Source organism: Salvia hispanica, chromosome 5 (assembly GCF_023119035.1).
Source record: "Salvia hispanica cultivar TCC Black 2014 chromosome 5, UniMelb_Shisp_WGS_1.0, whole genome shotgun sequence".
Lineage (NCBI taxonomy): Eukaryota > Viridiplantae > Streptophyta > Magnoliopsida > Lamiales > Lamiaceae > Salvia > Salvia hispanica.
This window is the reverse complement of record NC_062969.1, coordinates 25826155-25853360: the sequence shown is the minus strand read 5'-3', so window position 1 is coordinate 25853360 and position 27206 is coordinate 25826155. Positions and strand designations below refer to the sequence as shown.

The following is a 27206-nucleotide window of genomic DNA, read 5'->3' as shown; positions in this document are numbered from 1 at the left end:
AAAGGCCAAAAATACATTGTAGATTATGCAAATAATATTGTTATATGCTATCATGAATACAAATAAGTATAGTCTGTCAAATTATCACATCCTGCAAATAATAGACCCCATGTTGTGAAACAATTTTCACCCCATTTTTAGTTCTTGATGGATAGCAAACAAAATTCAGAGAAAAAGAAACATGAAACTCAGAAAATCTACCAAGTGCTTATGAAAGAGTTTCATACATTTGAGGATCATCAAAGCACCCACCTCCCCTTTACCTTTCATATCAGTTAAACTAGAATCAGATACAGACAAATGTGATCAATTCAAATATTTCAGGGTTTGGGGGTCTGAGAATATTCGAATGCACTTCCACTATCATGCTTTCAAGTTTGTTTCTCTTGATGAAGGGGAGATCAATAGCAACATTTCATCAACTGCTTCGTCGGACATGCTTTGCTACCCTCTAACGGGAGGACAATGTTACCTGCAATAGAATTTCATTGGAGACATGGTATCAAAATTCTGCTTATCCCTCTCAGATGAGACGAGTGCAAACATATTGTACACTGCATGAGTGATGCTTGCCTGGATAAAACTGCTGTTGTCCATGTGCTATATCTACTGTGATCTTTAACCCTGCGGCCAGAGTAGAAAAGGAGAACAATTAATTGGGGGATTACTATTATAAAATAAATAGGGACTACTGGAGGGAAACTGCACACTGAAAAGATTCAAATCAAGAGTTTGAACATCAAAATATTTGATGGTAAAATTTGTGAAAATGTTGAAGCATATATAGATTATGAATTAGAAAAGGAAAGAAGTGTTGTCATATACTAACACCCATCGACTGTATATATCATAAGCCAAATTCATGAAGTTAAGTGCCATTTAACATTTAAGGTATGCACACAGATGTATTTCAAAATTTAACGAAATCACTGTCACGTGAAATATGCTTGTGTAGTTGCTTTACTAATTACGGAGTAGTTCCACCCCCTAAGTCAAAGTATACTGTGAAGGCAAGGTGGTGGATTTGGTGTCGTTTGAGGTTTATGCACCCGATCTTCTTGTTCATAATAGTGCTTAACAAATACAAGCCTATAAATTTAATATTACGTTGTTTTGATAGATGATGCTTGCAGAGTGTCCTGTAACTAAAAGTAAAGCCATATTTATCATAGAAAAGCCTCACTCTCCATATTTCTTCTAGTACATTGTCCCAATGGTTCGGTATAGACTATAGAAGCACACTTAAACGACCCAACTCATCTATATTTGTAAACTTACAAATCACCTGCACTAATTAAATATATTGCTTTAAGGCATCTATATACCTTTTCGTATGTTCACAAACAAACCGCACATAAACATTTCAATCACAAAAGCTAGAAGGCATGGGCTTGTGAAGGGCATGTTATGTAGACAAGTGTTAAACGACATAAATGTCAGTGAGTGCAATTAGAGATTAACAAGACTTCTTTGTTAAACATATCTAAACTCGAGCAGTGATTACGAAATATGCAAAACCCACACGAAAATGGGCTGTGATAGTTCTACTCTTGGGATGGCTTATAGTAATACTATCTAACAAAATAGAACATGAATGTCATTCTGCAAATACTCGCTATTTCGTATTTCCACAACAATAGTCACGTTTTTTCCCCTTTTGGGTCATCCATAAAAATTAGTCACTTTTTTAGGTAAGGTTCTCCCTCTGATGAAGTGGGGCTAATACTTCATTAACAATACTTCAATCTCTCTTTGTCTCCTATTTTACCAATTTTGCATTAAAACACGAGTCGTCCACTAATATGGTCGAAGGGAGTATTGAACATAAGCAAAAAAGTATAGAAGATAAGTGACTTCACATTTTCAACTTACATATGTATATCTTCTTGATTAAGTTCCAGAAACAAATTGATGTAAAAGCGAAAGCCATCAGGACTGACATCTCTACAAAGCAATCCTGCATTTGGAAAGCTGGTCAGACAGCAACCAGACCAGTATTAAGCCTCTGAAAACAATAATCAATATCATGCCTTTTACTTCAGCAGCAAGAAGATATTCCTTAGCCACAGCTGGAGCAACCCCGAGAGTCCTTGAAGCATCACCAGCACTAATCCCATTTACTAAGGCCTCTGGCTTCATAATCAATGACGTAATCCTTGCAAATACCTGGACATGAAAAATAGGTAAGAATAGCAATTACAAAATCAAAGCACAATTGAGTAATTAAATACTCCTTTTAGAGACAGATCAATGTTGATATCACTAAGCTATTTATGCTATCCTATTTTATGAGAAATAATAGAAAGCAAATGGTAGTACTTTTTTTTTAACAAAAGCAACTTCTTCAACCATGACATTACAGCAACAACCATTTTTAGTGTATCTGTTAGTTTGAACAGTTTTTTTGCCTCATATTCCACATTCCATACTTTTCTTATGATTCTAATTTCTACATAACTTTGATCTAATTAATCATCAAATAGGTTGATCCAAATTGATGATCAAGGTTTCTTCAATAGAAAAATGGAAGCAATTTATGAGTATCTCAAACGTTTTAAACACATGAGCTTGCAGACAATGCAACTATCTCTATAGGATCTAATGTTTACTCCAAAAGTTTTGCACGATTTTTTGTAGTTCCAAAGAGGACCAAAAACTATTGGGTGGAAACTCATTTCACATCGGTTAACAAGAGAAATTGGAAACAAAAACATATCTCTCAGTATTCCAAACAGCAAACGCCAATTAGTTTGAGGCCTTTGGTGAGTGAGTGACCAAAAAACAAATCTGTGTGGGCTTGGCCCAAAGCAAGCAATATCAAACTAATGAGAAGTTCTCGAATAATAGGAGTTCATCAATCAATATACTTTTTCTTTTATATCTTTTTCTGTTTTATGTAAGTAATACAGATAGTTAGTGAGGGCATCAAAATATATTTGTTTCCACACTTATTCAACAAGGCATCCCTCATTCAACTACTCTCACTCAATAACCAGATATGTCCCCAAATAGATAAGAGATGAGAAATAAACTTTGGTCATGAAGTGCAAAGAAACTATAACTTGTCATGTGAGATGATAGGATGAAAACTTGAAAAGAAATCATATCCATAATTAAACGTCTGAAAGGGAAATTACCTCTTCATCACTGTGACTTTTACTCTGGATCACCATGACGCCACTGTCAAATTTACGAAGCATAACTGGCCTGTTCAGACGAGATAAGATTGGAATCATCAATTAGCAGAGACAAACAATGTCAACAAGAGGCTTAGAGCACCGTAATTATATAACACGTCTATTAATTATCTTTCGTTGTTGCAAAAGAATGGGTTCAAACTTTTAAACTAAAAGACACGCACACATCAAACTTTTCCCAGAGAGAGCATGCTCGCAGTAGATCATCAGGAGATATCAACTCTGTGAAAATACAAAATGCAAGCCATATTATAGATTCAGCAAAAAAAAGGAAAAATTATATCTCAGTAATAAGCTTCAACCTAAATTATTAACAGCCGTGAAGACAATATGAAAACTAAGTATCACCTGTGCCCCGGGCTCGGTTGAACAGGCAATAGACATCTATCATATTAATCATTCCTCCAGCTCTCTCTAATGGTATCTTGATGAAATCTGCCAACTAACAAGAGAATATCCTTAGTGACCAGGATCTACGATGCTACATATGGGAAAAGTTGCACCGCTGCAGAACACAGGTGCCACCACCGGCACCATTGTATTACATTAAACAAAAGACATTTTTATGAACCTAGAAAAACTGCTAAGAAGAAACTCTATCCAGTTTATCTTTACATCAATCATTTTCCTTGACTAACTAAGGTTGAAACCAGGCACAGCTGACATGTAAATAATTACAGAAAAAACAAAAACCAAAATACAGATACCGAACAGATATCCCACTTAGCTTTAAACATTAAGTATCAAGATCATCTGAAATCATGCAACAAGAGAATAAGAACAAATAAAATATATTGTCATGAAACCAGTAGACAATCGATAGGGCGGCATCAGATATACAAAAACGTCACATGGAAAAAAAATCATTAGATGCAAGAGAAGCCTAAAGTGCAGAAAGAGCTTAAACAAAATACAAAGCTATGCCAAAAAATATTCAAACACTAATAGCTTTAGATAAATTTAATTGGATCTTTCACATGTGGTGTGACAAGCATTGATCGACAATTTCAACTCAGACAGCCAAACACAAATAGAATGTGAGGGCAGTTTTTAACATTATTGCCAGTATAACTCTACAAATAGATGAAAAGGTACTATAAATGGTTCTTTGTGAAAATAACAAAAAAAAAATAAGGTAATTATTTACTTTTTCCTATCACAATCCTAGACAATAATCTCAATTGCCTTCTTCCATGATGCAGAGTGATAAGGATTTAGATAATTCAGTTTGACAACACAGGTTCAGAAAGTTGCAATTTGCAAAGCACAGAGTATAAGAATATAGAAAGTATTTTGGGGGTGAGGGAATCAGGAGAAAAGTGTCGTTCCGTGGTAAGGTAGACTAGGGACAACTCGACAAGTTTCAGTAAGGGTAAAGAATGCGTGTAGTTCTTTCTTTCTTTTTCCAAAGAAGGTTTTAAAATTAACTTCAGTACGTACTAGGTACAACATATTACCAGCATGATCTGGTAATCTTAAAACAGTTTTTCTTGCAAAGCAGGGGAAGTCTTGCTACATCTCATCACAATGTACCAAACCCAAGAGCTAATATTGTCATATATTGACATTCTATCTTCAGCACTTAGTTAGTATATATACTCAACCACAAACATGATTTCATCATGCATATATTTCATGTAAAAGGTCATTGGCAAGAAATTGGTATATAAGCCTTAAATTTATAGGAATGCCTTTATGATTGTTTTTCCTGTATATAATGTCATTTCATCAAGTTCTTTCAACAATAATTGTAACCCCCAGAAAAAGGAAGTAATCAGTGTGGGAGAAGAAAAACAATATTAGAAATAAGAGAACAAATCAATAGAGTTTTCATATCCAACAATTGAACACCAACTTAAATAGTATATTACTTATGTTACATTGTTAACCTTAAAATGCTCATATAAATTATTGATTGGAAAGTTAGCTATGAGTATGACTTTCAGTTACTACAAAATAACAGCATGTGATATGCCAAGAAACCGGTTACCAAGTTTTTTTTCTAAATTTATATGTCAAGAAGCAAGAAATTGACGACGAAGAAGTGGAGCTCAGTTAGTAAGATGCTTCCCTCCAACCAATGGGTCAGAGGTTCGAGTCACCTCGGGTTTGTGACTGTGAGTTGTAATTAAAAAAATGAAGTATCAGACAGTGAAGCAGATTTTAACTTTTAGATATTTAATATTTCAACTAAGAACGAAAAAGAATCCTCCATGAATTCCAATTTCTGTAAGTGACTATTAAACACATTAATCAGTATGTAATTGCCATTTTGAGGTCTTGTGAATAACAGAACTAACTGCAGAACACACCTGACGAGAAAGTTGTTGATGATACAAAGCACCAGCTGACTCCTTTGTAACAGGAGATACAATACCAACACTCAACAACCAATCTTGCATCTCCTTAGTACCCATCTCCTCATCCTCAGCCCCACTGGCTTGATTATTTGACCCTGAGAGAAGCTTTGATCTCATTTTCTCAGCTAGCGTCACCATCTCTTGTGCCTTGCTCTGTTTTAAACATAGACACAAAAAATTCTGTAAGGCAAGAAAAGTGGATCATCATCTATGAAAGAACCATGTTTCTCATATCCTTTTCCACAACATTCCATTTTGTTCATTTCGCTCAGTTTTCTTTCAACATAGCCACAGAAAACTTTATAAGGGAACAAAAGCAGATCATTATATTGTCAGAAGAAGATAACAGTTTTTGGACGATCTAATTGGTCTGGTTTACACATCCAGACTCCATAAACATTGTCCCTTGAGACTAAGATCTTGAGTAGCTTCCACAAGTCAACTATCTTTAAAGACTAGATGTTAAACAAACTTAACAAACATATACTGCCAAGACAATGTTTTTGCATTAATTTCCCATGTGCACTTAATTTGGACAATACTGTTAATCAAGTTATCACTAATGTTTATGTTTCTTTAAAAACAATATGGAGAACAAAATTTTGCATTAGTGCTGATATCATTATAAAGTGATCAACCAACTCCATCATAATTAATTAAACCCAAACTTCAAACGGCAATAAATGTGAAATACTATGTTGCAATTACTTAGCCAATAAAACATACGGTTATCTCAAACATGAAGCAGAAGATTTGCATAAGCACACTTACAGACCATGAGAGCATTCAAATCCTGAAAAGCATCCTGCAAGCTCTTATCAGTACTCTCCCACATCTCCTGCTCCTTCCTCAGTATCCCCGCGAGCCCAACCACCGGCATTCGCACCGCCAGCGAGCCCGACCCAGAGCTTGATCCTTCCCCTTCCCCTGAACCCGACGCGGTGGCCACCCACGCCCTCCCTCTCCAAGCATCCCAAAATTTCCCCAAAAACGAATCCGGATCGGTCTTCCCCCTCACAACCAAGGTTATAATGAGTGACCTAGAGCCGCCGTTCTCGGCCACGACCCCCTGCGGAGTGGCGGCGACCTGGAAGCGAATCCTGGGGCTTTGGAACATGGTTTTGATCGATTTCTTGGCGGAGAGTATGTTTTGGACGGAGGAGAGAGGGATGAAGCAACAAGTGTTAGCGTAGGAGGTGTTTTCGGGAGGGATCCAGAGGAGGCGGTGAGTGGTGAGGATGACGACGCCAGACTTGAGATTAGGGAAAGTGGGCGTGTCTTCCGAGAGGAGGTCAACGGTGGAGAGGAGAGAGCACTCTACTTCACCGGGTTTTAGGACGGGGCGGCCGCTTGCCGTCAACTCCGCCGACGGGAGGAACGCTCCGGCCATTTACTCTCTCAAGTCTCAACTGTTAAAGGAAAAAGGGAAATCTCCTCTCTACTCTTTCTTTCTTAATCAACAAACTTTAAAAATTAAATAAATTGAGTCAAAACCATTTATGGGAATAGAAGAATATTTTTTGGATAAATCAGGTGACTTTACAGGAAAATCAGAAACCTATGATCAATGGAGCTGATGATTCTGCTCCTCGGGTATGTCTCCCTCTCCCTCTGGTTTAAGTGTGTGTAATGTAATGGATTTGGATCCCTAGCTAGGGAGAGAAGCACCTCGGATATATGATCATATCTCATTATTTTATTATAGAATAAAATATTAAAATAATAACAATGAGTAACAATATTCTTTACTGTACTTTTTCTCCACGTAATGTTTATTTTCTTCAGCTGTTATCTACTGCTTATTCATTAGGTTTTTGGGAACCAAGGAATAGATCCTCAGTTTCGACTGGGGATGTCAATCTAACTCGTGGATCGGCCCGAATAACACGAAAAAAATTAGCATGTTAGAGTTATAATTTCACAACCTATATACAAAACAGATTAGCCTATTAGGTTTGGCTGGTTAAACGGGTTACGGGTCAGCCTGATGCATTGCAGTTTTTAGTTAAAAAATTCTTAGTTTAAGGTTTTTCTTGTACTTGTGGATTTCTTTTTCAATCTTCATTCCACACTTTTCCACTTGGTTCCACGCAACCAATTTTAAATTCCACCTCGATCCATTCTTTCGTCATCCCAACATCTATCACCCTCAGTTTCTCACCGCCCAAGCCAATCAAGACAAAATTTAGAATTAGTTCATCAAAAGTTATTGTCAAAGAATCTGGTGATGAAAGTGAGAATGTAAAACAGAAACCCGGTTCGATTAAGGTGATGCTTAGAGTGCCCTTGCCAATCTAGAAAATGATAATAATGGTTGCGGATCGAAGATAATGAAAATGTTGATATTTTGTACTGCAAAATATGTAGATAGTGAAGATGTAAATGAAAGTATCTTAAGGTCATCTCCAACTATTTACACCAAACTCAAATCCATTTTTGAATATATGTTACACCAAAAAGAAGTTTTACTCCAACCATTTACACCAAATTCAAAATTTACACCATTTTTGAGTTTCTGTCTCACAAAATTTTTGCAGTAACACCATATTTGGTGTTGTTTCACAAAAAACACCAAAAAGAGTTTAAGTTTAGTGTATGATTGGAGAAGATTTCTACACCAAAACTCATTTTTGGTGTATGATTGGAGATGATCTAACATGCTGAAGAAGTTTACAACTTTTATACATGTTGGGAGCATTTTTATGACATCCAAAAATTTTCTTATATTATCTCGATTAATAAAAATGCTTGTGTGTGCACTACACCCTGACCTAGCTAGAGTGTCATATGTGCCAATAGTTTTGTCCTCTTGATCCAATATTCTGATTTCTGAAATTGTTCCATCCAATAATCTGATTGTTTTAATGGACCATCTTGTAAGATATAGATCACACTTGGTTAATAACAAACTAGGATCTAGTACATCAAATTTCGACTCCAAATCTATGCTTGATCGGATGAGCTAAACACTGACTGGTACGTGGTAGAGCTGTGGAATCTCAACTGATTTTGAGGCTTATTCGTTGTTCAATTCTGACATCGCGTTTCAGGTGCGCAACACCGGCTCAAGCTCTGACGCCTATTTGATGTTGCCAGACAATGATAAATCTAGAAGAAAAAAAATAATACTACTCCATAAACTAAAAAATACGTATTGTAACTTGGGTAAGATCATATAATCTGGAAAGTAACCAAGGATAGAAAAGTAACAAATGGAATAATTAAAGAAGGCGAACATCTTATGTTTCCAAACTTCAAAATATATAAAATCACATAGATATTTGTTTGCTAAGACCAATCTCCAACCAATTCCACACACCAAAAAATGCATTCACCAAACCAAAACTCATTTCTAGATTATTTTTTTTTATTGAACAATACCAAAGAGAGTGTTACTGCACCAAAAAAAAAAATTAAATACAAAACAGAACAAAACTATGTAGAACATACTAAGAAGTGGTGTAAAATTTGAATATAGGATAAATGGTTGGAGTAAAATTAATTTTTGGTGTAACATAGAGTACTCAAAAATGAATTTGAGTTTGGCATAAATTATAAGAATTGTCTAACAATTGCAAACAGACTTTTCTGCAAGTGATCAACATATATTACCAGTAAGAAAATTAAAAATGAAAAAACATCACATTAACACGAAAATTTACTTAATTAATTGCCCAAGCTACATGACAGTAGTTTCTGAGTATGATTATAACCTCTGAAATCAAAGTTAACAAGATGTGCATAGCATAGCAGTCAGAGTTTGTACCAAAATAATTTCATTTTGATGTTTCATACACCTTCACAGCATTTCATAGAGAAGTAGTACTTCTTCAACACAACCAGAACTCCAACTATGAATCAAACTGCAAAAACAGATCAGAACTTGCAACTCTGAATTCCAATATGAAAGCAGAGATCCAATCATATAAGCTCTGAATAAATCAGGAACTGAATCGAATACAGAGATCCAAAATCACGTATAAATTGTACTCGTATTGAAAAAAAAATTATAATCATGTGGAGTAGTACCTAAACGAATAAGATCTGACTAATTGATTTTTGAAGAAGAAAATGGAGACACGGAGGGAGAGAGAGAGATTGAATTGCGCCTACTTGATAAAAAAATTGAGATCTTCTGACAATCAATAAAACTCACAAGCCTATTTCATCAGATCTCATTTTCCCCTTGGCCGCCTTCTTATTGCTGCTAACTGTCTTCTTAATCCCGCCCCCTTTCCCTTTCCCTTTCCTGCCGAAGACGAAGGCGTCGAATTCAATCCTACCGGTCCTCCTCCTCCTCCTAATGGAGACGCGGCGCTGGATGTAAGGCACGCCGACAACCGATCCAGCATCTACTTGGTGGATCGCTTTGACCAGCAAATCGAGGCCGCGGCAGCGCGGTAATACCGGATGAGATTGACAAGAGTTGGAGGAATCTTGGGAAGAAGCAAATGAATGAGCGGCGGTGATGGATGAAGACGATGATGACGAAACAGAGCAATCTGGGGCGGCTTTACGGTCTCGCATTCTCATTGAATGGCGATCAAGATCGATGGACCTATGTGTGTCTGTGCGAGAAGAAAGAAAGAAAGTTTGCTCATCTACCAAACCACTTTGCGTATATATATAAATCCATTCCCATTAGAAGTTCCAATTTTGACACAAGAGTTTTATAAACTGTTTGACTTCATAAATAATCCAGTTTTGTTCGCATCATCATTTTCATTTGCTATAATTACACTATTGGACAATTAAGAAAAAATCATAGATTATGGGACAAGTAAAAATATTGAAGTTGATATAATTGGTTATTTTTAATGTCAAAGTATAACCATACTTCATAAATTTTTTTTGCCATTTGTCTTTTTTTAATAAAAACTTGTGTATTAGTAATATTAAGAGGATCAACAATGCTTACCCATCTACCGGTGATGACTCGAACCTCCAACCTATTGGTTGAAAGGAAAGCATCTTAACAATTGAAATGGAGCAATTTTTAAGGGTTCTCTCAAAATTAACGACTAGTTAAACCGGTCGATTATTTAATTTATCCAATAATTTATTCGGTTCAGTTACTATTCTTTAAAGAATTTTTTATCATTCAGGCAACTTTAAATAATGGAAAGATGAAAATAATATTCTTAAAATTTTGACCGGCATCTAAATAATTTGCTCAACTCACATTTCTTAATCTCATGACGAAAAAAGTAAGACTTGTAATCGTAGACGGAGAGAGATATAAATAGTGAAACTAATGAAATGGTGGTACACCAAACTCTAGGACAAAGAATTCCATCCGGTTGTAGACTCATTCCTGCCACAAATTTTACTTGGCATCCTATGGAGACTAAAGTATTAAAAAACCAGAACAAAATTACAACAAAATTACAGAGATATGAAAAATTGCACACAAAGGCCATCAACAATGATAATGGTATATATAATCTCATTTACAAGATTTCCCATACACACCATCAGTATTTCACTAGTCCACTTCAAATACCGCTCTCTTTCAACCTGCCCTCACAATGTCTGCACAAATTTATGTAATTACTCTTTTCAGACACAAAATAACAGTTGGAATATATTTCTCTTCCTGTGGTTGCAAAAGCACCTGGATGATGACCTCCTAATTATTGCAATAGATTATATCAAGAAGGATTATCATGTTTTGTGTTGCCAATTTGCAAAAAGTTTGATTTATGTCCCTCTTTACATAAATCAACGACGGAACAATGAGTATTGTTGGCTCACCATACTCTTTAGGTATATTATAAAATAATGGGTTAATTATGTTTTGTGTTCCCAATTTTCAAGAGTTCCCTTCTAAACAACTCTAAGCTTTGGGAAAAGCTTGCTTTTTATGTCCCCTTTGCTGGGGATATTTGAGAAAAAAATTGACAGTTGGGCCACGAAACATATCAACCAAAAAATAGATCACCTCAACTAAACTATCATCTACTTATGCATTTGCGACTTGCGAGAGCTCTCATTGTTCTGTCGCTAGTTTATGTCAAGTGGGAAAAATTGCAGCAAAGTTGGGGGGTTTTGAAAAGGAAACGTAAATTGGGGAAATTCTTTGGAAAACGCTTGAATGTTGGAGACACAATGTGATCAATCCTTTAAAGAATGTATGATCATAGGTAAAGAAAACGGCGCACCTTGTAAACATGAGGAACACGTATCCTTGGGAGGGGAGATGGTCCTCTGATGTCACTGTTGCAAACCACTTTTGAGTTTTGTCCATGTGGAATTGGAAAGAATGATATGATTAATTGACTAGATTATTAACTACAAGCATCCATAGGAAACAAAATAGTACTTACTCAAGTATATTTCCAAATGATTCTTCGTTGGTAGATGCAGATTTTTATGTTGTAAGTTGCAATTCATTGGCCTTGTTTATTTGTTTCTCAGAACCCAATCCAGGAAACTGCCCTATATCATGTCCTTTGAGAGGTTGAAATTCGTCGTGCAAACCTAAAGCAAACTCATCTGGGCTTGTTCCACCACTTTGGCAGTAGTCAGCAATCTGCATTAAAACTGTAACTGAGTTGGAGCAATACATGAAATATTACATACAATAAACGTGAAACACTAAGAATATCATGCAAGAACCTAAATATTCACACATTGAGGTTGCCAAATAAACTTCATTTTGTCACATAAGACAATATCATAGCCATATCTGAATAGATATTTTTAACTGTCTTAAAGAGCTGAGGATAGTAATCAAAGAGAAGATAGCTTATACTCACACATTTAAGTATCTTGATTACTCATGTTGCCCCCTAATACGATAGAAGTCAATATCTAAATACATATGTTTAGTTGTCTTCAGTTGGAAAACACCCAGCATAATGCTATAAACGAATGAAATAAGCAAAGGAAACATATCAAATTTATACATTCTCCCACTTTAGATAATTACCCATCCCTTGAGTGTCAAGTTTAAGTAGTAATGATTTATATATTGTATATATATAAACTAGAAAACCATGTTCATGTGGTTAAAAGCAAGTATATCAATCTTCAATAACCAAATGATGAAAAAATAACCGAAACAAAAGTCATGATTTTTGAAGTGTAGAACAAAAAATTTAGGGTATTATGCTAAACTGTGTGCAGAAAGCCAGAAAATCATGATGAGAAAGAGAGGAAGAAGTAAAAGACTTGCATGATTAGCAAGAGCCATGCCACTTAATGCTGCAGCTTCTAAGCTTGACCCCAATAGCCAATCACCACATATGCCTGCTCTTCCACGAGGATCAAAGATGCATGGAATGCCCGGTGAATTCGTGGGAAGCGCTGCACCCCTGTTAAGTTACAAACAATTGATTCAAGCTACTCTAACCAGCAACGGTTGATAGAAACTACTACTTCTACAATCTCAGCTTCCTTTACACTCTGTGCATGTATTGAAGTGGTGGAAAATGGCATGAGAGTCGAGCAAAGATCCATGGACTTAAATGCATACACATGAGTAAATGTATTATCACATACCATAATTGCAGTCGGCTGTAGAAAGGACTTTTAAGTGAGTTTTCGGGCAGTCCTAAGGCAAGCTGGACACCTTCAAGCATGGCTTTCTTAACCTTTTCAGCTGTACTAGAAGGAATACTTTCCTGGTGAGAAAATGTACCATTTTAGAAAGTTTATTTAGCTTAATACATCTGAACTAATTTTCAGCTCAATATAATGCATATTGATATTGACTTCAAGTAAAAACTTTAGTATGATTGGTTTCATAGCTCCATTACAGTGCATTACTACTGTATGGAGTGAGACTAACTTTCCATGAAACCTAGTATCCATCGATCTTCCTCTACTGAATGGCTTTACAAATATTAACCATAGTGAAGGGGATAATCAATTGGACAACAGGTGCCCATTCATAAATTTTGCATTTCAAATTCAACAGTTACCTAAAACAATTTGAGGTTGAAGCATCATGATGACATTCATATTATGGTTTGCTTCTAAATAAACTCATTATTCAGATACTTCACAAGGATAGGTTTTCCACACAAGAAGTCAGACAACTGGTCTATGGCACAGTGCTGTCAGAAGCTTGTACATAATAAAGCCTCAAAAACTTTCAACTTGGACTTTGTTGTTAATTTTGTTTCGACTTAAATAAGTCTGCTATTACACACTCAATCAGAAAAATTGATTTTCAGAAAAACATATTCATGTTGGCAACTGTCGAGCAGGACACCTGTAGTTATTAGCTAACCTGAGGAACTTTATTCTGCTTTCCGAAAGCTGCTGTGCTGAAAAAGGTCCAACAGTGAGGCCTACTAGTTTGGGAGCCAAAAAGTTTAGTTGTATTGTTTGCCATCCATGAGAGAGAATCAATTCCTTCAACAAAGGCTCCTTCAAGAGGGATTCCTGATGCAGTGGAAGGGACAGGAAGAGGATCCTCAAATGCTGCCAGAAGGGCCCATATAGAACTCAAATCAAGTCTCTGTACACAATGGGGTGTTAGCAAAACGAGGAAAATGAAAAAGCCATCTGAGGTCAGTATTAAAGTACCTTCATTTGCCTAGCAATTAGTGGTAACCCAGATGAAGCAAGCAATCGATTTGCACATTTTCCTGGTTACATATACAGTAAGATACAAACACCAAAAAGAAGTAATGAAGTATACTATACAACTGATCAAGCATTGCACTGGCATTCAGTATCCAAGGTAAAAACTGGGCAAAGAAAAGAACGAGCACCAATTTGATTTTACTGAGGTCAGGGGGGTAAAGCCCATATACAGAGAAAAATGGATCACTTTTAAACAAATGGCTTCCACAAACCCTAAACGCGAAATCAAAGTCTCACCGGTAATACATGAAATAATTAAATAGTCTAAGATACTCACCATTATGTGCAATTACAATTACATCAAAGTGTCCGCAAGGCTTCCCATTTTCACTCAAGTACCATTTTCCATTATAAGGCTCCAGTTTACTAACCCAGCAAGGACGTACCACATTCATCATAGATGTCTGCAACATTCATTTTCATAAAGGTAAACCAGTTATGAATAAAAATGAGAAACATTACATTACATAACAGGAAAAACTAAAAGGTTAACAGACCTTTACTCGTTTAGTATTTATTAGCAAAGGATGACACAGAAGAAGCTCAAAGCAGTGATAATGTTGCTCATTTTTAATAGAACAGTCAACAGAATAATATCAGGTGACGGCTATAGTATGTACAAAAGACCATGTAAATCATGTCACTACTATTTCAGGCAATTTCTAGAATCTTTTTAAATAGCTGTTCTAAGATTAACGAGTAAAAAAGATGTAGTTATTCAAGAGAATGAAAAATCAGATAATCAAAACCCCTGAATGGAATTGGAAAATCATAAGGATCTTCCTTATAAATCTAATGGTGAAATAGAGCAGTATTCTCAATACGATACTCTAAGTTCCATGATGATAATTAGTCCAAATATTTCATGCAAATGACCAAAGGATAGCAAAAGGACTAGTGTAATTAGTTTCTGGACACGGTATTACTATCATTTAGTCCGACACAGCAGATGCACAGGCAGTCTTATTGGCGGGATATGTAAACCCAAAAGAAGAAGCACCTCAGAAATTATGGATTCAGCAAGAGGTCGCATCCCATTAACACCAATATATCTTGGAGGTGAAGGAGGAAGTGCATTGAAATTCCCACCAGACTGAAGCTCTCCTATTGCTCCATCCCATTGACGGACAAGACCATTCTTAGACCACAGGTCAACCATTTCAGCAAAGTTAGGATCACTAACTGTGAAGAACTGGGCAGCGTGATCAAATGTTAAGGCTTCAGGACCCACAATTCTGGTTCCCATTCTTCCTCCTAACCCATGAATTCCCTGGTGGTGATAAGCATGATAAAAAAAAGTAAATGAAATATTTTACTATTACATCATGCACAGAGTATACTTAAAGAAAAGTTATTGGCTAGGTTTTTTAACCCTGATTTTGAACTGTAATTCTGGAGATGGCTGCTTAACATGTACAGTATGCAATTATCATGAATTCTTAATTATTACACTTTGGTAATTCAAGAGTCAAGACAACGGGGGGATTAGCATGACATCAAATAACTAATTTGGTGTTTTTGTCGTGTGTCTCATATAGTACTATCTAAATAGGTCATAGAATGTTCTCTTGAAAAGCATGGATACAATGAAACATGTCAATGCGTCATATACAGGGACTAAAGAGATCTGTTCATATGCGCATAGCGAGTTTACAATATGAAGGTAATGTTAATTTTCATGCCAAATAGCCGGAAAAAATACTCGAAATCATTGTGTGACTTTGCTACCATGGCCATCGGTGAACTGAATTCAATTTCGGCCAACTTGTCAAGACATTTGATGTTATAACAATAAGAGCATAGAGTTGCTTCCTCAGTTGAGAATTGAGATAAAGATATTTCTACAGGTTCATCAAATGCATCTTTAAATCTCATGTGATCTATGGAGCATGTCGAAAGCTATGCAGCAAGGTAAAAACGGTTCCAGCATGTTATGCACATAAATTCCCTGCAGAAAGCAATCAAATTTCGACATGCCACCACCAACTGCAGCAGCAACTTGATTTCATAACTACACATTAGAACAGGATTCCATCCCCAAATCGAAATTGAGAAAATTCCTAGCCCTAAAAATGAGAAGCAAATAAAAAAAATAACAAATTAAAGGAATAGGAGCAACGAACCGTGTCAAAAACAGTGGACTTAATGCCTCTCTTCTGGAGATAGAGAGCGCAGAGAAGGCCAGACATACCACCGCCAATAATTCCAACCACCGGGTCGGTCGAAATTGGAACCGTGAAGTCGACCTGTTCCTGAGTGAAGCTTTTCTTGAGAACAGAGCGCCTGGAAGCGCCATAAGAAGGTTTCCTTCTTGGGCTATTCATAGGCTTTCTCCGCGGTACTTTGCTTTTATCATCATTGTTGCAGTAGATTAGGGTTCTTGGGGAGGTGGATTTTGGAGAGAGGAAAGAGGGGAAAGGAGTGAGAGTGATGGAGCGAGATAGTAAGGTCATTGAAGAGGATAATTTCAATGGCTTTTCTTCTTTTGCGTTAACAAGGAAGGCAGGTTCAGGTAGCGGTTAAATTTGGTTATATAGCAAATCAGTAAAAGGTAAACAAACACCAATAAAATTGGTCTCTATTTTTCTCCTCTTGATCGACGAGATTGTGAGGCCAACTTTATTACTATTTTTTTTTTATACATTTATCATTGATGAGAAAGTGAAGAAGGGTTTTTCCACCATATGTCGTTCATGTCAAGATAGTTTATAAGTTCTTGTTTTCCATAATACTGTCAAGATAGTTTATAAGTTCTCGTTTTCCATAATACTACCCCCTCCATTCTTGAAAAATACGAATATTTGGTTTATCACGTGTTTTAATATATTATTGTAAAGTAAAAGAGATAAAGATAATGTAAGTAGTGTTAGTGGTATAAATAATAGTATATAAAATAATGTGTAGCCATAATGTATTGTTTAATTATTTCAAATAGAAAGTTCACATTTTTTAAGGATGGATTAATAAGAAAATAGTTTATACTTTTCGTGATGAATGAAATACTCCTTCTGTCCGCGAATAAGAGTCATGTTTTTCCATTTTAGTCCGTCCGCGAATAGGAGTCTCGGTTCACTTTTACCATAAATGGTAACAAGGTCCATCCCACTAACTCATTCCACTCATATTTCATTTAAAATTAATATATACAAGTAGAATTCTTATACCACTAACTTTTTTCCACCCATTTTTCTTAACATTTTTTAAAACTCGTGTCGCCCACAAATGGGACTCTTAATGGCGGATGGAGGGAGTATTAATAAGGATGTTGAAAGTGAAGAATGGAGGAGATCTTGTGCTAATGCAACCTTAGAAATGAGCTCGAGTGTGAGGAACAAAAGAGCAATAATCAGCAGACGTGGCAAAAGAGCCCTTGGTGCTGACGTGGCTCGGAAGTTAATCAGTAGGTTGTTTTTGTGAGCAATAATCAGCTGCTTGCAGTGGTATTAGTGGTCTAGTTAGCTTGCTTTTCATTGGTTATTTTAGATCTAAAATGCATCATCTTTCTAGTATAAAAGGGATGATCTTTTCATTGTGAACGATTGATTTTCGAGTGAAATAGAACTCTCTCTTTCTCATATCTTTCATCTCTGTTTCTTATATGCTTCTATACATGTTTGGTGTATCGTTTTCTACAAATGATTTAGGAGTATGGGACAAGTCGGATGTCAAAACACGCGCATGGAATGATAATTGTTTGTTACGCTTTAATTTGTGGACAACAAAAATAAGACGATATAACTTGGTCCAATCTTTTCTTTTACGGCTAAAGTCCAACTAATCAAAAGATCTGTTGCAACATAAACGTCATCCAGCGGAAATTAAAATTAGTTCAAATACATTCTGCATAGCATAATAACTCGAGCAAGACATAACCCTAGAGCAAAACCACAAGTTATACAGATAATAAGCAAAATGTGTTGTTTGTAAGAGCACAGGACGCTATAAATTACACAAAATATACAACTCAGAATTCAGACATCACCTTTGGCAAGTCACTGCAGGTAACAAAGTTGCCTTGCACAATCATATGGAAACTCGAGAGAGTTTTCCAGGCGAAGGTAAAACTACGACTACCAGTAAAAAACATCAACATCAAGATTGAACTGCAATATCTGCATTCCCCTGCTCTTTTGCTCGAGAATTTTCGCTCTTCACTTTAGATTGTTTCGTGGGAATCTTGGCTTTGTTAGATCCATTTAACTTCCACGCATTAGTTTGATCCTTACTTTTAGGGGTTATAGGTGAGGCCTTTTTCAGAAGAGGAGAAGCTTTGCCTTCTCTATAGACACCAACACTGTGACGAGATGCTCGCCCAGAAGATACCTTGTCCTCAGTAATCGATTTGACTGCATCACCACAGCTCTTTCTCCTGGTTAGATTAGGTGATTTGGCACGGGTGACAGGCAGCTGTATATAAACAAATTTAGTACAAAATGATACGAACATGCAAGAAAATAAATGATTTACCATGGCATAATACATAAGGAGTACTTGGAATGCATTTGAATCAGTCAGATTATGTAGAACAAGCTGCATATAATAGGAAAACGTAAACCTTTTTGAGCTCGACTTTTGGTGGAGGTCCTTCCCGATAGAAGCTAGGGACAGGATTTGCTTTGTACATCATGTTCCTCCTAAGCTGCTTTATTGCTGCCTGTTCTTCTTCCTGCATATTGAGAAGATGTAGGTTAAGATATAAATTTTGAAATAATCCCAAATAAGAAGGAAAGGAGAGAAGAAATATAGAGGTCAGACATAATCGGTAAGTTGCAAGAAGTGGTAATTATGAAAACCAAGCAAAGTAATACCTTGGTTCTAGCTTCATAGTCATGTTTTTCTTTCTCCAAGGCTTTGTGCTTCTCTTCCAACTTAGTGTAAAACTAAGAAAGAAAGATCAGGAGAAATGATAAGAATGTGAAGAATTCGAAAACAATGCACAATGGACTTCATTCTGCATGAAAAGTACCTCCTTACGCCTCTCTAAACGGTTTCCACAATTGAATCTTGGAGCAACTGGAACTGTGACTCTCATCCGTACAGAAGTTGCAGTACTACAAATACTAAGGAAGTAACATACAAACAAGAGACCAAGTGCACAGCAGATGTACTACTAAACTAGAGGGGGGGGGGAGTGCAGCAAGGAAAATAAAGTGGGGGTGGGGAAGTGCAAACGAGATCAAGCACAGAGAAAGACACAGCTAGAGGATACGAGGAAGCCAAGGACCAATTATCTTCTTCATCGTTATAATTTTTGCAATGAGGCGCCAGCAGCTTCCTTGAAGACAAATGTGCGATTGGCTGGAACAGGAACAGCCATCATCATTCATCAGAAACAAAGTTGTGTCTACACTATCAATATTGTACTTACACAGCATATATCTAACACGGCCCAACCATATATACTTGCTACAGACTCTAAGCCATATCAAAATGAGTAGCATGTCAATCACAAAGCCAAAAATCTTGACTCAATTGATTTAATATAGACATCTTCCATATCAAAATGATTTGGATGGAGTTTATAAAATACAATGTATTATATGACAAGGCCCAAAGAAAGGACTGGGAAGAGATACAAAACTGATATGATGCTTAGAGGAAATGACTCACCTGCAATTTCTTTGCTGATCCAGGAGAATGTGAATCACGAGACTTGGGCAAAATTTCTGTACCAGAATCATTGCTTTCAGACCCATTAGAATGGTTTACATGCGAGATTTGTTTATCATCCTCTAAACTAGGAGTTAGGGGCTCTAATGGATCTGCATCAGTTATCCCATTAACAGTAGACCCCGATGCAGGTTTTGCTGGCGAGTTTGACTTCTTTTCAGGAGACTTCTGAGCCTCAGCATTGAAAATCTTCTCCTCAGGTTGGTGATTGTTGCTTTTCAACCCTAGCACATCTTGTTTCTTATCGTAGTCATCCGGAACTCTAGCATTCGTGTCATTGTCATTCATCTCATAATCATTTTTTCCAGGTTTCTCTTGTACAGCTTTTGGAGCAACACGGATGGTGCCATTTGATTTATCATTGACCATGTTGGACTTTTTATCAATACGAAGACCTACAACATCTCTCCCCATGTGCCTGCATTAAAATAAAGTCAAGGTATCAACTAAATACCTATTTTTCTACAGAATTTTTTCTATCACAACTGAATAAGATGGCTGACAGGCTGATGTCAGAAAACCTCTCCAAGAAAAAAGAACTCTTTAGATTTAGAAACGAATATGCACAGGAAATTATATTGAACAACCATAGTTGGCAAAAGAAAACAAAAGGGAAGGAATGGAAAGAACTGCAATGGGCTCCATCAAAGTGAGAGCTAATGGCAATAATTGCTCATAGTATAATAGCTAACTACACTCCCGTTCAAACTAATGATGGTAAAGACTCTCAAGGAAGCATGGCTTAAGCTGAAAAGCGAGGAAAAGCATATAGTTTCAGAGAGAAATGTTGATACAGGATAAATGTTTTTAAGCTAGTGATAGCTCAAGTTGAAACAAATTAAAGCTTTCAGAGTTATAATCAATAGTAAAAATTTAAGAAAGAGCATCAAGTTCTTTTCATCGCAGAGATTCAAAGGAAATGAAACAGTTCTAATCATTTTTGAATCTCCCTTCAACTACTTGTATTAATTCGTTCAGTGGAAATATTTTCAACGTTAAACAGTGACAAACTTTTCAACGCTACACAGTAAAGAATACTGTTTTGCTGAACCGGCCTAATAAATACTGCCCTTTAAGTTCAATCTAAAATTAAACATGATGTGCCTTTTTCAGCAAAACATGAAAAGGCTATAACAAAAAAAACGAGAAAAATGAGATGTATTAAAGGAGCCATACGAGATTCCCAGTGAATTACTGAAAATGTGGATAAGAGGAAACCATCAAATAAAATATACTAATAATGAAAAAGGCATCTGGAAACTGAAACAGAAAAGCACACATCGTAACCTTATCGGCGAAAACAATCAGTTCAAAAGCTAAATTGCCATGAAATTCAAACGTCACAGTTAACAATACCCTCGTCTATCAATCGAGAAATCATCGCTGCCCGAACCCAGCCCTCAACTATTATCGAAACTTTATTTTGGAAAAAAGAAATAAAGCCTCAGCTATATAAAAAATTAAAAATGAAAAGAAAAGAAATTCCATATATCATGTGGTAGAAAGCTAAAAATACCTAAATCTTAACACAAATTTCACTGACACAGTTGAGTGAAAGATAAAATAGAAACACTTAATCCTGAAAAAAAGGAAGCAACTGAGGAATAAGCAGCAGCCAGAAACACCAGATTACTAACATACAACATGCAGATCGAACCAAACATTACAAGACAAATGATTCTCAAACAAATAGAGCTAATATTTGGTTAGAAACGAAAGAGATTTCTCACAAATGGGATTTTCTTTCCTCCTCCTTTCTGCGCTCGATCTGAGCGACAAGATCTTCAAATAAATTGGGTAACAAAATACGGCCTCAAACGCTACGACAGCCTGCGACGAGCAAACGTGAGCGCAACCCGCTGCTGTCTCTCTCTCTCTCTCTGAACAAACGGAGGTTTTGTGCGCTCTCTCTCTTCTATTTTTCCCACACCATATTTCAACCTTGCCCTTTCTTTTTATCATTATTTTTCTGTTATTTTTATTTTGTTTTTCCAAATTCACTCGAATCTCGTAACCGCTGATGTCGGGCCGTTGTTGTTTTATTTGCCTTATTTTGTCTCTTTTTTATTTTTTTGGGGGAATATTTTCTTTTATTGTAAAGGACAAGGATATAGTGGTGGTACTTAATTTCTCAATTTTCAATAAGTGCCTTGATATTGTTTTATTCTCTGCCTAATAGAATTTAGAAAGGAAAATATAAGTGCCTTAATATTGTTTTAATTCTGAAAATAAGTAAAATCACAAAATATAAACAAGTTCATGGCGAATGATTTTGGAGTACCCAATTGATGTGACGAAATCCTTCCATCAATTAAATTTTTTTTTTAAATGTGAAATATAAATACGAAATTGACAAATTAATAGTGCTACATAATTATACCTATACAATGCAAAACACCTGAATTTTCGGTGGGAAATTCTGTCACTGTATAAATGCGGTCCATAAATATGTCTTAAATTAAGTATATTACATTAATTGCATTGTTCAAGTTCTACCAAAAATAAAGTAAGCCATTAATACTAAAATGACAAATTAAATGGTGCTGCATAATCTAATCTTTTGTAATTTTGTTAGCTCAACAGCAAACAAAAATACTAACGTGTGTGTGCTCTTCCTTATTGCTTTCATTTTTTTATTGTTAATACTACAAAAAGGCGGCTTAATTTGTTTGAATAAAATCGATAATCTGTGATACTCAAGTTTGGACGGCGTCAAGTAACGTAGAGGAGGCTGAAGGTTTTGAATTTTCCGAAAATGAAATAAAAAAAGAAGTCTTTGAAAATGAAATAAAAAAGAAAAGTCAAAAAGGCAAGAATTTGGAATTTGAATTGATTAGTGGTGGGAGTGTTTGAAATTGAGAGGGCCGGTTTTTGCACTCCAACTTTTCATACTTAGTGGGCCCGTCTTCAATTCATACAACTACTATTATTATTAACTCAGCAGGTGAAGTCGATTATGGCTTTTACTTTTAGTGGGCCGATTTTTACTTGTACTATTATTACATTTTCTTTTAATTGTCATCTTGTCGTTCGCGATAATAAATTAATATAGTATTATAATAAGAGTCATATTATGTTAAGTTTGCATTGTAATAATAGTCTTATTTCATTTTTACCATAAATAATAAGTATGTCTTACATTCCACTAACTTATTCCTTTCATATTTTGTTGTAAAACTAATATATACGTGAGATTCATATTCCACTTACTTATTCAACTCACTTTATTTTATATTTCTTAAAACTCGTGCTATAACTAAATAAATATTCCAAGACACAAGGAGTAAAAGAAAGTGATAGATTTGGACGATTCCATACCCTAAAATATTGTAGTACTACAAAAATGGTAAACCATACAAACAATCTACTAATGTTTGCATCATTTTCGTTTTCTCGGCATCTCTTGGTTATATGATGTAACTTCCGACTACATTTTTGTAATAATAAAGTTTTTTTTATAATGTGAGAATTAATTTGACGAATGGTTAACAAATTATAATTGTGTATCGACGTGAGTATCAAACAAAATTCCGTATGAAAATTATGTACTCCGTTCAACTTTTATTTTCTTTCCAATATGCCTATTTTGTATAGCAGTTACTATGAAAATTTTAGCAATTTTGTTGATGAATCTTTTGTTATTTTATACTATATATTATATAATATTTATATAATACTATATATTTTTAATATATTTTATATAATATGTATTATATATTTTTTATTAATTTTATATTTTATATATATATTTTTTATAAGTGGTATATATAAAATAAAATATATATTATATAAATATATTAATAGGGGAGTGATCAATTGGTAACTCACTCTCTAGTTGCTAACTACAACTAATTTAAGACCATGGGATTTTAGAAATCTAGTGGTCTAAAATTTACCACGTGTAATTTTCGTTTTTATTAATTAAATCGAAAAAGATAAAAAACTATCAAATTAGGGTTTGGGATGAAAATGTCAATATAGTGTTTTGAAAATATCAACACAATGCTTTGAGAATGTCAACACATTGCTTTAAGAATGACATTCTACATGTATTATTGACATATTTTATATGCTATGTTGACATTTGTTGCTGTACGAAAAAATTGAAATTTTTTTTTTTAAAAAAAAAACAAATTTTGATATTGGAACATATGCAAGTGAGATCTCGTTAGAATCTTTATGAAACTATCTTCAATTTGATATATGTTGTGCGGAAAAATAATTTAAATCGAGAAAATTATATGCATTTTAAAGTTATGGGATTTTTTTCAAAAGTTAATTACAACTAATTTGTTGTAAATTGACCTTGATACCCTTATTATGTTCATTTTTGATGTTATTAACATTCTGTGACTGCTAATCTAGGCCTTTGATTTGAATATCTAAAGGCTATTATTTAATTGTAGTTAGCAATTAAGTATTGAGTTAGCAATATAACACTCCCCTATATTAATATATGTATGTTTTTTTCGGTTTTTTTAAAGTAATCTCAGTTTAGTTCAATTTAGTTTGGTTTTTGAAGTTTGGTTTTTGATATTTCGGGTTCGATTCAGTTTTTCGATTTTGATTCAGTTTAGGCAAAAAACCGAACCGAAACCGGATGTTCACCCCTAGTCCAAACTTCATGTATCCAAAATTAATTTACTTTTGGATTGTACTAATGTGCAAGCTACATTGATTACTTAATCAATCAGCACCATACACATGTTTCGTGTATTAACTTGTAAGAATTAAACAGATCGTAGATAAAATTTGTTGAAATGGTGTTTTTGGATTATAATAATAAAAGTTTAGACTTCGTGAATCACATTAATTTATAAGCATGCTTTAAGATTGATAGGATTTATAAAGTGAAACAAAGTCGTAACTGAAATAATCACTTCGGAGTTTCGAACTTATCCAATTCTTTTTATTTGTTTTTTTTTATAGAAAAGTTCCCCTCCATCATTATCTACCACCATATATTTAATTTCTTAAAAAAAAATGTCTTAAATCGTTTTTAATGTTATAATCTATCATTATATATTTGAACGAATAGCTATTTTTCTTATGTCAACATATACGACTATTCCCTCTATCTCTCATTAATGAGGAAATAATAAACTACTTGGTGCTTGAAAATTCATTAAAAATGGACAATTAATAGGAGACGAAGAGAGTAATAAACTACTTGTCGCTTAAAAATTCATTTTTAACTTTTCTAATTCAATCGATATCAGCCATAGTTATCAAATCCTTAATATCCTTGATGCTTGAAAATTCATTTTTAACTTTTCTAATTCAAATTGATATCAGCCATAGTTATCAAATCCTTAATGTCCTATCACCAATTTATGTACCAACGGAGGTGTATTGTGTTTTCCGCTTCCTTTTTAGTATCTTTAATAATTGTAATCATTAAAAACAAATTATTACAACGGGTATGTTAGGTAAATTAGGTTTCATAGTCGTTCGAAATTACATTGAAGAATCGATCGAAAGAAAAGAAGACATAATGATTCGATGAAAGATAAAAACAATTATGTACTATAGTTGGTTTTATTCGAAACTCCAGTCACATCATCGTAGAATATACTAGGCAAAACACATTCTTAGGTCCTTATACTTTAATCAAAATGTTCATTAGGTCCTCGTACAATTTTTTCGTTTTAATAGGTCCTTATACCTTTCTTATAAATTTCATCACATCCTCGTACAATTATTTCGTTTTAGTAGGTCCTTATACTTTGATTATAACTTTTATTAGGTCTATATACAATTTTTTTAAAGATATTCTTTTACTTTTATCTTAGATAATAATTTATATTTAATTAAATTTAATGAACCTTTTAATTTTATTATTTAGCTTATATTATGATTATTAATATTCAGGGTATCTTTCAATATATATATAAATAATCAATTAAAAATTTAGATAGTTATTCTAAAAAAAAACTTCGATTTTAATCTTCAATCATCACGGTTAATCTTTTTATTATTCTCTACAACTTATTGAGATTATTGGATAACAAGATGATATATCTTTATAGACTATGCTAAGTTAAATAATGGAATATTAAAAAAGTTCATTAAGTTTAATTAAATTTAGATTATTATCCAAGATAAATATAAAAAAGTCCCTAAAATAAAAGATTGTACACGGATCTAATGAAAATTATGATAAAAGTATAAGGACCTACTAAAACGAAAAATTGTACGAGGACATTATAAAAATATTGTGAAAAGTATAAGGACCTATTAAAACGAAAAAATTGTACAAGGACCTAGTGAACATTTTAACTAAAATATAAGGACTTAAGGATGTATTTTGCCAATATACTATTAAATTCTTGCGTAGTGCAAATTGAGTCATACATACGTAGACTGAACAATTTGTTATAGTTTTCGGATCACTATGGACAATTTATAGTTTTATACTACTATTGTAGTCCTTGGATCAAAATAAAGCAAGTTGCGTGCTTTACATTCTTCTTTAGGTAATATATTTTCTAAAGTTCTTTACGGAATACGGATACAATTAATTATTCAATATAATATTAATATAATTAAAGGACATTATTCCCAATATAATAAAATTTAATTAATGATTAATTAAATGCATAAATTACACTCTGGTGGTAAAAAATACAAAAGTCTAAACTAAATCATTATGAAATTTGTAAAAAGTAACATTTGGCATAATACGTACAAAGTCAATTTGATGCTTTGGATTCCTAAGACCAGAATGTGGAATAAAATGTGAGAGAAGAAAAATAGAGGGTCAATTTGTGGCATCTGCGTCTCAATAGACAATAGTTATGCCAATAGATAAAACCTAGTCGTGCACCACTCAATTATTTAATTAAGGAATATACGACCAACTAAATTATTCATGAAATATTGGAACTTACGTGAGATGCGTAACGCGTTGATGCCAAATCTTGGTCCGAATTTAGTTAGGTAATACAATAATGCATTGATTATTTCTTGGCATATAATTAAGGAATTTAATGCTTAGACTGATTCAATGGGCCACCTTCCACCCTCCTCTGTAATTTTCGCACCAACTCAGAGAATTGTCTTTTCTTTAAATTTATGAAGAAAATGGTATCGACTGAAAGAAGCATTACGCTCCCACTCTTAATCATGTCGCATCTTATAATTATGATCTAATTTGATAGTCAATTGGCTTTGCTAATAAACACTATTTTAGCTGGTAGACATGCTTTACGTGAACAATAATTTCCTTCTCTTTCTTTCCAATCTGCTTTATGACAATACTCGCATAACTAATGACAATAATTTATAGATAAACACTTTCCTTCAGCAAAAAGTCCAATACTAACATGAAGTATCTATTCAGCCAGAAATCCAATGAACACTTGAAATAGGCCTCAAATGGGAT

The 27206-nt window shown here is 34.5% G+C and overlaps 4 protein-coding genes across 13 annotated transcripts; all 4 read right to left on the bottom strand.

Moving 5' to 3' along the window:
• Positions 1 to 23: 23 nt before the first annotated feature.
• LOC125188957 (vacuolar protein sorting-associated protein 36) lies at positions 24 to 7202 on the bottom strand. The gene is made up of 9 exons (XM_048086081.1): positions 6333 to 7202; positions 5510 to 5710; positions 3546 to 3639; positions 3362 to 3419; positions 3138 to 3207; positions 2031 to 2166; positions 1873 to 1957; positions 574 to 624; positions 24 to 472 (listed from the first exon to the last, which is right to left on the bottom strand). Exons 1-9 carry the CDS (start codon positions 6945 to 6947, stop codon positions 469 to 471), a joined length of 1314 nt encoding a protein of 437 aa, XP_047942038.1. The 5' UTR covers positions 6948 to 7202; the 3' UTR covers positions 24 to 468.
• A 935-nt stretch (positions 7203 to 8137) lies between these two features.
• LOC125187225 lies at positions 8138 to 10194 on the bottom strand. Of its 5 annotated transcripts, none has more exons than XM_048083772.1 (3): positions 9714 to 10194; positions 9324 to 9420; positions 8138 to 8665 (listed from the first exon to the last, which is right to left on the bottom strand). In XM_048083772.1, exons 1-2 carry the CDS (start codon positions 10088 to 10090, stop codon positions 9357 to 9359), a joined length of 441 nt encoding a protein of 146 aa, XP_047939729.1. In that variant the 5' UTR covers positions 10091 to 10194; the 3' UTR covers positions 8138 to 8665; positions 9324 to 9356. The 5 variants fall into 5 exon arrangements, with proteins under 5 accessions (XP_047939729.1, XP_047939730.1, XP_047939732.1 ...); XM_048083773.1 differs by having other exon boundaries at positions 8139 to 8636; XM_048083775.1 differs by lacking the exon at positions 9324 to 9420 and having other exon boundaries at positions 8140 to 8665; positions 9714 to 10193.
• Positions 10195 to 10792: 598 nt separating this feature from the next.
• LOC125190374 (renalase) lies at positions 10793 to 16674 on the bottom strand. 6 transcript variants are annotated; one of them, XM_048087662.1, is made up of 10 exons: positions 16276 to 16674; positions 15153 to 15422; positions 14430 to 14556; positions 14093 to 14154; positions 13794 to 14024; positions 13061 to 13182; positions 12735 to 12873; positions 11884 to 12089; positions 11719 to 11773; positions 10793 to 11186 (listed from the first exon to the last, which is right to left on the bottom strand). In XM_048087662.1, exons 1-8 carry the CDS (start codon positions 16603 to 16605, stop codon positions 11928 to 11930), a joined length of 1443 nt encoding a protein of 480 aa, XP_047943619.1. In that variant the 5' UTR covers positions 16606 to 16674; the 3' UTR covers positions 10793 to 11186; positions 11719 to 11773; positions 11884 to 11927. The 6 variants fall into 6 exon arrangements, with proteins under 6 accessions (XP_047943619.1, XP_047943622.1, XP_047943618.1 ...); XM_048087665.1 differs by having other exon boundaries at positions 10793 to 11171; XM_048087661.1 differs by having other exon boundaries at positions 11719 to 11786; positions 16276 to 16673.
• Positions 16675 to 18027: 1353 nt separating this feature from the next.
• LOC125190237 (protein WVD2-like 1) lies at positions 18028 to 21757 on the bottom strand. The gene is made up of 7 exons (XM_048087485.1): positions 21553 to 21757; positions 19763 to 20240; positions 19362 to 19450; positions 19119 to 19203; positions 18961 to 19032; positions 18708 to 18818; positions 18028 to 18559 (listed from the first exon to the last, which is right to left on the bottom strand). The coding sequence occupies exons 2-7, from the start codon at positions 20234 to 20236 to the stop codon at positions 18245 to 18247; spliced, it is 1146 nt and encodes a 381-aa protein (XP_047943442.1). The 5' UTR covers positions 20237 to 20240; positions 21553 to 21757; the 3' UTR covers positions 18028 to 18244.
• Positions 21758 to 27206: the final 5449 nt, after the last annotated feature.